At 44.6% G+C, this 13,615-nt stretch overlaps 1 protein-coding gene across 7 annotated transcripts in view; it reads left to right on the forward strand.

Annotated features, from left to right (window-relative positions):
• Positions 1 to 2,682: 2,682 nt before the first annotated feature.
• The window catches only part of PDE1C (phosphodiesterase 1C), a 504,797-nt gene continuing 493,864 nt past the window's right edge, over positions 2,683 to 13,615 (forward strand). For 4 of the 7 annotated variants that reach the window (XR_008296744.1, XM_027075220.2, XM_027075221.2 and 1 more), the window contains exon 1: positions 2,683 to 3,311. Coding sequence is in view for 6 of the 7 variants with exons in the window: in XM_027075220.2 (XP_026931021.1) it covers positions 3,227 to 3,311 (85 nt within the window). In the remaining variant the exon portion in view is untranslated. The remainder of the gene's footprint in view (positions 3,312 to 13,615) is intronic. The other 3 variants (XM_027075222.2, XM_027075223.2, XM_027075226.2) reach the window with 1 other exon arrangement.

The raw sequence follows: 13,615 nt of genomic DNA on the forward strand, positions 1-13,615 counted from the left end.
AAGATCAGATAGTAAATATTTTTGGTTTTGCAGGTCATACGGTCTTGGGCATAAGAGCTCAACTCTGCCTTCTGATTTAAAAGTAGCCATAGACGATACATACATAAGTGAGTGTGTCTATGTTCCAATATTTGTAGATACTGAAATTTGAATTCCGTATATTTTTAACATGTCATAAGACATGGTCTTCTTTTGAATTTTTTTCAATCACTTAAAAAGTGAAAGCCATTCTAGGTGTGAAAACTACAAAAACAGGTGACAGGCTGGTTGTGGCCTGCAGGCATTGGTTTGTTGACCCTTGCTCTGACACCAAGATCTGCTTAGCCGTTTTGCTTTAGTTTTCTTACTTCACTGGCATTCTTGACTGGGCATTTCCGAAAGAGCAAGCAAAAGCAATGCTTCTTTTGATCTTAGTCTCGAGCTCATTCCTTCTTGGCTTATGTAATGTTAGCATTCAGCCTCACTTGGTTTGGTGTGAGAGCTCCACACTGAGAAGGCTGCTTTAAGACTCTGCACTTGAAGCAATGCAGTTAGTGGTTCTGTAGGTGTGCAAACTCTAAAACCAGGGAGAGAGGTAATGATTCTGGGGAGAGGCAGTTTAAAAACAGTTCTAATTGTTCAGCCAAGTTATTTTTACCAGTCTTTAGGGGACAGATAAATGATCACATTGTTATTATTTTTATAGATTGTATTTCAGAAAGCTTTTCTGCTAAGAGTGATTAAGTACCAAGTTTTAATTTCACTCGCTCAAGGAAAAATTTCCATTGCATCAGGATATTTGTTTCTTGATAATTTACTATAGGAGACTATCACTCAGGGCTTTCAGGCTCCTCATTCCAGGATTTACTGTGACACAAAAGAAGGTATGTGTGTCTGCTAAAGGTTTAGGAAAGTGGGAGACATACAGGGGAATGGGAATTATTGGAAACTTTTGTTTGTTACTATATTTAAAAATATATACATAAAAATTTTACATATAACATTTTCTTTTTAAAAAATGTTTATTTATTTTGAGAGGGAGAGAGAGCATATACGAGTAGGGGAGGGGCAGAGAGACAGAGGGAGAGAGAGAATCCCAAGCAGGCTCTGCGCTAGAGCCTGACATGGGTCTCGATCTCACAAACTGTGAGATCATGACCTGAGCTGAAATCAAGAGTCAGAGGCTTAGCTGATTGAGCCACCAGGTGCCCCTAAAATTTTCATTATGTATAGAATTAGTGGCGATAACAATAACTAAAATATATTGTTGTCATGGAGAAGAATTTTCCAGTGTCTACATAATGAAAATTGGGAACCACCTGGTGATTGCAATCAGTGAATGCCCACTGTATGCCTAGGTTTCCTCCATTTTGTCTTACTTGACCCTCATTGTAAGATGAGGAAAGCAAGACTCAGGGAATTCTAGCATCTTGCTCAAGGTCACATAGCTGGTAAGTTGTGGAACCAGATTTCAGACCCACGTCTGTCGACAGAGCCCTTTTTACGCTTTCCCGTTGTAACCATTTTCAGTCTCAAGGAGTACCTCAGGGTCTGAAGCATCCCCAGGCTTCCAAGCTGAGACATACCATTCTGTGTGACATGAGGCCCTTGTCACCTATTGCCTTGTGGATCAATTAATCTTGCTATTGACCTAAGCATGCTATCAATGTGAGTGTGATTCTAGGTCTTTCCTGAGGGAATTTATAACTGAAGTTCCAACTACATCTGACATAAAAAAAAGAAATACCCATGTCTCTAAAAATATATGGTGATTTGAAAGAGACTCAATTCTGAGACATCCATTAACCTGCATCCTAGGGAGCTTGAGGGTGTTACAGGTCCTCTGAGTTGTATGTAGAATACTGTACATGTGTGTATGTGCCTTTTTTTGGAGAGGGTCTCTAATTTTAATTAGGTTCTGAAGACCTGTCACTCTCCTTAAACCCCCTAGACTCAACTGGAACCAATTAGGAATATACCTGATTGATTCTCTAAATAAACTTGATTGACTCTCTGACAAGTGTATATTAATTGTTTCAAATGAGGTTAAGTTAATGGCAGCCCACTAATAGCCTGAGCATAGCACTGTCATTCCACATGTGGCACTGGGTAGACTCCACCAAGGGGCTCAGCTTTGGTCTATTCACATCCTCCGGAGTCCCTGACACAGAACAATGCAACTGTAAATCCTCAGCAACTGCTAGCTGGTCGGAGGGAATGATATCTCCCCGTGTAAATTTTGCCCACCAGTCATTTTAGGTAATGGAAGAACCAATGATTGAGTTGGTGTCGTAAAGTGAAATTACTATGTCTAAACGCTGCTGCTTTCCATCTATCTCTTATTTAAGCCTCTGTCGGCCTGAGTTTCCTCATCTATAACAAGAGGGTTGGCTGTCCGATTGGTAAGATCTCTCTTGCCTCCCCAAACTCCAGGAGTCTAACGTTTGGCAAAACCATGTTGGAGAGAGCTGGGACCAGCCGTTAGGAATGGGCTAGAACGTGGTTGGGAGTTGCACACCTTCCAACCTCTGTGTGAAATCACACGCGTGGGTTGCTTTGATAATTATCTCTGGCGAGGGACTGTTGAGAGGTAACCTCAGGGATCCAGGCTAGTAGAGGGGACAGCTGCTGGGAGGAAGTGGGCGTGGCGATTTCCCCCGACTTCCTTGTTTGGAGTAAACTTTGGCAGCATCTGACCGGCTTACATGTTTGCTTCCATCTGTTGATGTGCTTTTTGGGAGCTCTCCTGCCTGCCAGAGAAAACATCTAGAAGAAGCACGACGCCAGATCTTAGCCATTCCCTTGAGTCCCCAAACCCCACCAGCCCCCAGAGGGGGGAAGGCGAAGTTGAGATAGAAACCAGGCGTGCGCGCTGGCTTCAGCGCTCGAGGAGAGTAGGGTGGAAGGGATAGGGATTTCGGCATCCCCCTGAGCCCCGGTATACACGGGTATACACGCCCGGGCGGGCGCGAGTCGCCTCCCTGTCGCAGCGCTCCTCGCGTCCTACCTGGAACTTGGCACCGGGGATGGGGCAGTGGCGCCGTGCACTGACCGCGCCGCGCGCCTAGCGCCTCGGCTGCCTGGCGGCCCCCCGAACCCGCAGCCGGCGCACGGGGCGCACCGGGCTCGCGGCGGGCGGGCGGCGGGGCTGCGGGAGAGCGCGCCGCGCGGCTGGGGGAGAGGACGGGGCCGAGCGCGGGGCTGCGCGCTCCGCCGCGGGGAACCCCGGGACGCCGCTGGCCGAGCCATGACGGACGCCAGCAACAGGAAAGAGGGCTTCAAAAAATGCCGGAGCGCCACTTTCAGCATCGATGGCTACAGCTTCACCATCGGTGAGAACTTTCTGTCCTCCGTCCGACCCCTGGCTCGGGCAGACACCCTGGCCGGTGGCGGGGAGGGTCCTTTCTAACCGGGGGTGGAAGGCGGTCAGGGGTCGGGGCTGGGCCGCAGGGCGCCCGCGAGGGGAGCCCGGGGGAGGGGGGGGGAGCGGTGACAGTGGCCCGACGCGGGGCTGTCCCCGCGGCGCCCCTCCCGCCGCTCTGACCGGGCAGCCCGCTGAAAGCGGCTTTCAGGGTTACACCTTTCTGAACTGCTGTTTCCTCGCTGAGATTTTAGTAACGCAAACTGGAGAGGAGGGATAGAGACGGGGATGGAGGCAAAGAGATGGAGAGGTGGAGCTGGAAATGCTGGGAGAGGGAAGTCAGAAAGAGACATGGGAGAACTGAGAGAGATACACAGAGACATTCATTGGAAACACCTAGACATCAGGTCAGAAACACAGAGACAGAGATGCCAAGACAGAGACTAACAGAGAGAATGACAGAGTGGTGGAGATAGTGACAGAAACGAGATGCCGAAGTTGAGAGAGAAAGACACAGAGATAGAGTCAGAGGCAGATTGAACGATAGTTTTTACAAAAGTCGAAACAAGGAGAAAGGGACACAGAGAGAAAGGCAGGTGAGGGAAGTAGGGAGAAATTGAGAGAGGGAGAGAGAGAGAGAGAGAGAGAGAGAGAGAGAGAGAGAGAGAGTCAATCCAAGAAACCTAGAGACCGACCGGCACGGAATGCAGACAGGGAGAAATGTATCATGTTACTGAAATGTTTGAAAAAAATCTGTCCCCCGTCCTCCGGACCTCCTGTTTCCTTTCCTCCTCAAACCTTTTACCAAGTGGGGTACCAGAGGGATTATTAGAGGTAGCAAGACCACAGGGCTAACCCTTTGGAAGCTGAATTTGAAGAGATCAATTCTTGATGCTCTCACTACTAGTTCTGTGCTGTGCACTGTTTTGAAACAATTGGTCAGAGATTGCCTCTTAATCTTCCCAGGAGGTGGGCAAAGCCAGGGAGGCTTACCTTTCTGGAACGTCAGAGTTTGGAAAACAACAGGGCAAAGCCAGGTGCCAAGGTGCTCTATTTCTGTGTATGCTCAGGTCACTGTGGCTTTAAATCTGAACTTAACCCCCAAACCTTTGAATATGAGGGATGTGTTAATTTGCTTTTTGTTGGGCTGTACCGGCTTGCCCCAGGAGCAGGAAGTTGCCTGGGGCAAGAAACCAGTGGAGAGGAATACATCTTTAGACCACTTTTGTGCATGGACTGAACACGTTGCTTCCAGAATTAAGTCTCAATTCCTTAGCCTGCTTCCCAAGGCTCTCCTTTACTGTCCAACTGTCACTTCAAATCTGTATCTCCTACATGCTTATTGTTTGCCCTTGCCCATGCCCCAGCCCTCTGAGCCTTTGCTCTGGCTATTTCCTCAGGCAGGAATGCTGTTTCCCTAACTCTGCATTGAGAAATCTTGTCTCTCCTGCCTCTCACTTGCCACCTCCTGTGCTCTCCTTCCCCATCAGAACGAAGTTCTCCCTCTGCACTCCCTTAGCCTCCTAGTCTTTGTGAGAGCTCACACCCTGCCCTGAATCACTTATTTTGGACCTACGAAACTATGTCTAATTGATGTATCTTTCACCCTCTGATGGTGATGGTGGCTGTTTGGGAGTTTTTGTAGAAATGAATTAAATGTTGCCGAGGTCAAAAGCGATTCATTAAAAGGCCATTGTCATGTTAATATTAGTTTTCTTGCATCTGGTAAGAATATGTCTAAAAGTGATTTTTAAAGTTTTACCTGGTAGTTCTCTGTGAGATCTTCTAAAAAGTGTGGCTTCTAAAACCCAGGTTTATAGTGTCGTCCTGCCCCACCTAACTCCTGTCCTCACAGGAAGAAATGATTTGGCACTATGGTCTGCTAGTTAGGAGGGACCTCAAAAGTGAGCTGGTGAGAGAGCTGCTAGCTTATTTCAGATCTCTGGACATTTATTCAGTCATTCCTTTCCATCTGTCCTTCTTCCCTCCTTCCTTCAACAACTGCTTATTGAATTTTACTACATTAAAAGAGACAATTTAACACAATGCCTGCCATATGGTGCACATTCAATAAATGACAATTGTTGTAATTATTCAAGGCCCTAAGCTAATATCACAGGGTAGTGTATGAAGATAAATCAGACTTAGAATCTGGTATTCAAGGAATTTGTATTCTTGAGGTGATGTCATATGTCCATATATGTGACATATATGTACTAAGTGGAAACTAGTTAGTACCTTAAGAGACATTTTAGGCATTTTAGGCCAATATAGACATTTTAGAAAATACAGATAATCAAAAAGGAAGAGAATCACTTGTAATTGTTGGCTGTTTAGTGTCTTTTAATTTTTGCCACAATAATGAAGAAAGACAATCTTTGAGAATATCCATAAAGACTTAAAATTTTTTAAATATAATTTTTAAAGTTTATTATTTTGAGAGAGACAGAGACAGCATGAGCGAGGGAGGGGCAGGGATGGGGAGAGAGAGAGAATCCCAAGCAGTCTCTACACTGTCAGTGCAGAGCCCATGTGAGGCTCAGGCTACAAAGTCATGAGATCATGATCTGAGCTGAAACCAAGAGTTGGATGCTTAACGGACTGAGCCACCCAGGAGCCCCTGAGGACATCCATAAATACTTGTGAAGATACATTTCTAGAAGTGTAGCTGCTTGGTCCAATTCTATGTATATTTCTAAAGATTTTAAAACACACTGATTGTTCAACTCACCTCTGGAAATACCAGCTTATGTTCCCACCAGCAGTTGGTCAAGCTGCTCGTATTCTCCCATGAATCCAGACACTGTAATATTAAAAAAAGTTGTTGGTTTGAGAAGTGGACAGAAGTATCTCAATTCCACGTGTTATTTTACTTCTTTTGTAAAATTGTCTTTTTATGTCCTTGGCCTATATGTTTTTTCTCTGGGTGATTTTATTATTTATTTTAATTTGCAGTTACTCTTAAGGTACAGTATATAATACATGTTAATTATACATATAACTAATATATTAATTATATTATTATTAATTACATAATATTATTATACATGATAATATTAATATACATAAACTAATATATTAATTATAAATAATATATAATTGTAACACAGTATGTTAATTATGTAACTTACAATTACTTGATATTAATCACATAATTATATAATTAATATATATCGGTAATATATATTATATATGCACATGAACATATATGTCCTGTGTGTGTTTATATATACAGCTATATACATATCCAGGTGACCTTGAACAATGCAGGTTTGAACTGCATTGGTCCACTTATATGCAGATTTTTTCCAGTAAATACAGTACAATACTGTTAAATGCATTTTTCCTTTTTTTATGATTTTCCTAATAACATTTCTTTTCTCTAGCTTACTTTATTGTAAGAATCTAGTATATTGCACATATAACATACAAAATATGTGTTAATCAACATTTATATTATCAATATAGCTTCCAGTCAACAGCAGGCTATTAGTAGTTAAGTTTTTAGGGAATCTAAGTTATATGTGGATTTTCAGTTGTGTGAGGCATTGGTGTCCCTAACACCCATATATTCAAGGGCACCTCTCTCTTGCTGTCTTTCTGTCTCTCTCCCTCTCTATATATATGTAGTTTGCAAGTGCTGACTGTCATGTATATTAACAATATTTCTTCCAAGTAGGAGGACTCATATTCCTACAACATCAGTATGTGGCGGTTAAGACTTACTTTGAAACATAGAGACATCTTGCAGTCCTCACCCATTGTTACCAATGTTAGGGAGAAAAAATTTTCTCTATCTTTGAAGGCTCTTCTAATTGAACTAAATCAAACTGACATGAGACAGATGAGGAGAAGAAAATTAAACTTAATTATGTACATACTGGGAATCCACACAGACATGAGATTCCAAAGACAGACAGACAAAACGAGGTATATATGCCATCCTGAACTAAGGAGAAGGACATAGGGCTCCTTTCCTTCAAAGGGAAGGAAAGCAATTGACAGGAAGATGAAAAAAAGTAAATGTTTAGTAAACAAATGTTTGCTGGGCCATTCAGAATCAATGAGGCATAGAGAGCAATTTTAACAAACAGACTTCGTTAGGCTCCTCTCTGTCTACCACCCCTAGTTCTTATCAATACTGTAGTTATCTCTGTTGATGGCTCTCTTCCTGGAGCAGATCCTCTAACTTTTAGGCAGTTAGGGGGAAGGTCAAAGTTTCTAAGTCTTTGAGCCTTGATTGTTTTCAGCTCAAAATAATCTGCATGCCAAAGTAACACATTTTGGGGCAACATGCCCTTAGCCCCTACACCAGCTACTTACATGGTTTCTGCAGGGCAGAGTAGGTAGACAGTCTCTCTCTTACCATGTGAGAGAAGAATCCTCATGAGATCCTGGTCCCTCCTAGATTGCTCCTTTTCTCAAGTGACTGACATTGTCAATAGGAACTACCTCCTGTTGTAGTCTAGATTAACAAATGCAAAATTTCTAGGTCAAAGGACTTTACTAAAGGAATTCATGTTATGGTACTGGTGATTCAAGAGATTTTTTTTTAATATTTATTTTTGAGAGAGAGAGAGAGAGAGAGGGAGAGAGAGAGAGAGAGAGAGAGAGAGAGAGAGAGAGAGAGAAAGCGAGAAAGCATGTGTGAGCAGGGGTGGGGCAGAGAGAGAGGGAGATTGAGAGAATCCCAAGCAGGCTCCATGCTCACTATGGAGCCCGACGCTCATACTCATGGCCTTGAGATCATGACCTGAGCTGAAATCAAGAGTCAGACGCTTAACTGACTGACCCACCCAGGCACCCGAAGACATTCTTAATAGGGGAAGCGGATGAGGTCATGGAGGTCTTGGGAGTTCTGCAGGAGGGGATATGTGACCCACCCTGCGTCAAGGTCAAGAATAAAGTTTGTTTGGAGGCTCCTGAAAAAACTCTCTGTTGAATGGACATTTCTGAACTAAGGAGAGACATCCACTTCTGGTTCAGATTGGCAGGGAGAAGGCTTCAGCAATGCTTTTCCACAGGGGTGATACACCCCAGAGGCTGTTTGGACATACATGGTGCACTTTTGGTAGTTGCATGGTAGAGGGCTGTGGACAGGTTCTAAGACAGTGAGCAAAGCCCAGAGGAATTAAATTTTCTGCAGAGTAAGTAAGGTACAGTCCTGCACAATGAGGAATTTTCCTAAACACCAGTAACATCCCTATGGAGAAAAACTGTGAGGGTTCCCTCTTCCATGGAAGCCTGAGGCTCCTAAAGGAGCCTATGCCCTGGCTTCAGGGACTTTGGGATATTGATGGTCAAGGCTGACTGAGAACAAGTGCCGCCACATGTCATGTGTAGCTGTGCGGTTTGGACCAGGCTCTGAACTAGGTGCTTTACTCAGCTCATTTGATCACCTTTCCAATTCTGAAAGTTATCTGTTATGACCCCGACTTTAGGAGAAGAAACTCCTAAGACTCTGAAAGGGAATGATTTGCTGAAAGTCACAAGCCAGGAAATAGTAGAGTGGGGTTCAAACCACATCTGCTCTGACCTGTCAGCCCACGGTTTGCCTCACACCATGCTGCCTCTCACTGTGTACTTTATTTCTGCCTGAGCCTGAGAACCCATCCATCATCCTGATGAAGACAGGCCAGGGAGTTTGCCAGGTCTGTTGGGCCAGCACAGGCTGGGGCAGAACCACAAAGCTTTGGAGCATTGTCACAGGTGAGACTGGACTGCTCCTGGGAGGAGTATCAGGTTTGAAGAAACAAGGTCCGTTAGTCTGCTTCCCACCAGGGCTGCCTCATCAGTCTGATCATTCTCCATATCCCAAGGCAAATGATTTTGTGTCCTCTTTACATAATTTTCTCAGGTCATGAAGTCAGGTATGTGGTCAAGAGGTCTTGGAAATAAGACGATGAAGGTGAACATGTGCCGTTGATCAGAAAGCACTGACTGTCATCCAGCATTTGTGATTTGCGTGTTCCATCCCTAGGAAACCATTGAATTTTAGTATTGAATGATTAGTATTAACTGAAGGCCATATGTTGAAGTTCAAGTGTTATTGGACTCTGGTCAGGTACTTTGTGAACTAGCATTTGAATATGGAACAAATGGATTTGGAGGGAGTTGCAGTATTCTTGTTTTCCAGAACTTTCCTTGTCTTCTGGGGCTTGGATACCTATTTGGGTTTGTATTAAGTGCATTCACAGATTTTTACTTTCTCCACAAGGCTGCCTGAAATATAAATACACAACCTTACCCCCAAAATGAAATATGTTTGCAAAAAAGAAAAACACCTTTTTTTTTTCAAACCACCTGAGTGGGCCTCACTTGATCTCTTTTGGTACTCCTCACTACTCATTCTACAGATGAGAAAATGGGGCTCCAGGAGGGCTCTCACTTCCTTTCTCCCCTCAGTGATGACCTCTAGGGTGTCAGAAGGAAATGGGTGAAGCCATGGACTGGGAGGATGTGAAATGGTGCGGTGCATGGCAAAGAAGCTGCTTCCTTCAAAAATGAAAGTGGTAGTGTGGAAAATTCTAGGCCTGTACAGAAGTGGTGTTGCTAACAGAGGGATGCGTTTCCTGTAGCAACTGCCACTATCTCCTTCACCCTATGTTTCTCTCTGCGGGGTTGTCCCAGAGGAGGAAACACAAGGGGCCCAGGGGGCTGGGAGTGAGCGTTCCCTGCCACACCCTTGGATTGCAGGAGCTGGGAACCCAAGCTAAGTAGAGGAGGTCTGCTGGTGGATGCTCCTGTCACAGAGCAGGGCTCAGTGGTAAACTAGGCCAGGATGACTTGGCTGCAGGCACCGGGGGTGGGGTCCACTCTCCAGCCCAGGTATAGAAGCCCCTGGTCTCCCTTGGTGCATATGGCTCAGAACTTTCTCAGTCCAGTCTGGTCTCAGTGCTCTCTTGGCTAAGTGTCCTGTCTGCCTTCTGTCAGCCTGCTTGTCTGTCTGGGTGGAGGCAAGACCTTTGGACATTGCCTACTTGGTTGGGAGTGATGTTAGGGAGCAAAGAACTGAATAAGGACCCAAGGCAAAATATTCTGCAGCCACCTCCCAGTACCCACGGACCTAATCCCCTCCTCCTCCTATCTCTGAGAAGACTGGAAAGAGTGAGGTGAAGCAGTGTGTGGAACGAGGGGGTCATGCCACCCAGGGCTTGCTATCTCTGCTCCGGTACCCATCTCCCCGACCCCATTCTGCATTTTGGGAAAATCACTTTCTGAGCCTCAGTTTCCTCATATGTGAAATGGGGAGTATGAGTCTTATTTATGCAGCTGTGGTGAGGATCAGGTGAAGTTATGCATGAAAAAATTGCTTTAACTCTAAAATGCCGTTAAAATGCTTCTTATTATTAGGGAAGACTTCATACTGGTTAAAACTTGTGCCCCCTCTTCACAGCACTTGCACTTCAACAAAGGGAGGCTGTATCTTTAGCTTGAGGAATGAGGCTCTCCCAGTGAGGTTCTGATTGTCAGCCAGCTACTGGAGCACAGTTTTAGGGATATGTGTCAGCAGAGAGATTGCATTTGTGGTAAGAAACCCTGGGCTTTGGAGTCACGCAAGGGCTTATTGTGCTGGCCAGGCAAGTCAGCTAGCCTCTCTGAGCTTTGATTTCCTTCTCAGGACAAAGGGGGTAATACCACCTTCTTTGTGGGTAAGCCACAGCCTGAGGAGTGAAGTGCCACGCATAGCACCTGGCTGTCACACTGTGCCTCTTTTGCTCGGAGTGCCTTCCCTTCACCTGAAATCATGCCGTGACTAGAGCTGGCTCTGGCTGGCAGTGGGTGAGGGTTGGTGGCGTGATCCTGAGGGTTTGTGGGTATGCTCTGGAGCAGGCTCAGAGGTGGATCACTGTTGGCCTGTGCCGGTGTGGGGTGGTGGCCCCCAGGAAGCCCTGTACAACTGTGCAGGCCCCTGACACCAGATAGGAACAAGAACAAAGTGTGCACTGGGCACTCTTCTGCCATCCATGGACTGATGTCCCTCCCTGGGCCACACAGTGTACCTGGAATGTCTACCCAACCTCCACTGACCTGGCAGAATCCACGTGGGGCTATGGAGAAGTTGGAGTAGTTCCAGAATTACAGGAATGACCTTCTGAGCCAGGCTTACGAGTCTGTCCTGGGACATAGGGAGAAAAAGGGGATCAGCATGGTTAAATTGGACTCAGTAGAGTTTAGAATATAACAAGCTCTGGAGTGAGACACTTGGGGTTCATTTTCCGAACCCCATCTTCCTTTTGTTGTAATTTTGGAGAGGTGACATCACATGGCTAAGCTATAAGTGGACATAATAAGTAGTATCTACCTTGCTGAGTTGGGAAGTTAAATGAGATAAAATGCAAGTGGAGTTCCTAGGCATTGCCTCAGTCCATTCGGGGTGCTGTAACAGAATACCACAGACCAGGTGGCTTAAACAAGAGGAACTTATTTTTCACGGTTCTGAAGGCTGGGAAGGCACTAGCAGATTTGGTGTCTGGTGAGGGCCTGCTTCCTGCTTCATAGATGGCCATTTTCTCACTGTTTCCTCGTGTGACAGAAATATTGAGGGACCTCTCTAGGGTCTCTTTTAAAACGGTGCTAATCCTATTTATGAGGGCTCCATCCTCATGGCCTAGTTACCTCCCAAAGGCCCCACCTCCTAATATCATCACATTGGGGATTAGGGCTCAACGTATGAATTTTGGGGAGACAAACATTTAGTCTATAGCACCACAATCATTGGAAGTTAATAAACATTTGCTGACTATAGCACTGAACTAGGCACTGTGGAAAGGCAGGGGAACCATGGTGGGCAGGGGGAGAAATGCACAGTATGTTGGAAAACACATAGTGGACTCAGAATTGAGGGTTGGGGTTCATTTCTTACTAACTTGCTCTTTAATGCTCATCAAGTCACTTAACATAGACATCACAGTTTCTCCATTTGCAAATGAACTGGTTGGTTAAGGATATCTCTGTAGTTCCTGCCTCTTGGGAAGGAGGTGAGCTTTGAGTCCTAAAGGCCACCATAGCTTTCGCAGAGTGGGAAGGCACAGGGGAATGGCTAAATGAGATGCGCTGGGATTTCTGGTGAAGGATGCCTTGCAGAGTTCAGAGCAAAGCAGAGGTAAATTGGATGTAGGACTAGTGAAGAGTTGAAACTATTCTTGGAGTAAGTAGCCTAGATTGTGTGTATATAATTGTATATGATAATTCTCACTCATAGTGAGTTTGATAATCACTGAGCTAGACTCAAGGAAGGAACCAAAGGCAAGTGGCTGTGTAGCTGACTGGACCTTCCAGCCATTTCTCCTTTATGAGATCAAATCCTAGTGGGACATGGGTGGAGATTTCCAGGTGTTTGTCAGCAGGGTTGGGTCCATTCTGGTGGTATAGGAAGTCTTGATGGTTTCAATTCATGTTCCTAGATTTGCTCGTTATGAACAATAAATGTGTAATAGATAATTTTTATGGGGGCACCTCGCATGGGTTCTGCCTAATAAATGCTTGCTGAATTTGAGAGGCAGTGTATATAGAGGTTAAGAACATAGATTCTGGAACTTGACTACCTTGGTTTGAATTTTGACTTCACAGTTTATTAGCTGTGTGATCTTGGACAAGTTACTTATCCTTTCTGTATCTCAATGGGCTCATCTGTTAAATGGAGATCATCATATTACCTGTCTCTTGGGTTGTTGGAGGATTAAAAGAGTTAATGTATATCAAGCACTCTGAACAGCATGTGGTACATAGTTAAGTTCTGTGTGAATGTTTGTTATAATAGTATTTTTGTGTTATTATTATATATATCCATATATATATATATATCCATAATATATCCATAATGGTGACATATTTCTAAAATAACATTGTTATCATGAAGATAATAGTAATAAGCAACTCTGAGTCCTGCTTGATCAAATACTTATATATACTGTTCTTTGAAAAGCTGTAATTATGACCTTAGTCTTCCACTTTCTGTTGTTCAAAATTGGCATTTCCTGCAAAAGACATTCACTTTTGTGTCCTTGGGCATTGGTGTCCTGATGCTGTACAGTTATTTGCGATGAATCCATGGAGGACCTACAAATGTTCCCATCTTTTCAACTAGTTTATCATCTTTAGGATTTAATGTGTCACTTATGATGGCTTTGCAAAGTGAGTCCCTAATGTCCAGGCCCTTTTTAGGTGGTTAGCTCTCCCAGGCCAGGATGGTAGGTGGAAAGGAAAGCAATGCAGGAGATGTGGGCACTAGGCCCAGTGCCAGCCTGTCCTGTCCCTGTGACTGTGGAAAAG

Source organism: Acinonyx jubatus, chromosome A2, assembly GCF_027475565.1.
Source record: "Acinonyx jubatus isolate Ajub_Pintada_27869175 chromosome A2, VMU_Ajub_asm_v1.0, whole genome shotgun sequence".
Taxonomy (NCBI): domain Eukaryota; kingdom Metazoa; phylum Chordata; class Mammalia; order Carnivora; family Felidae; genus Acinonyx; species Acinonyx jubatus.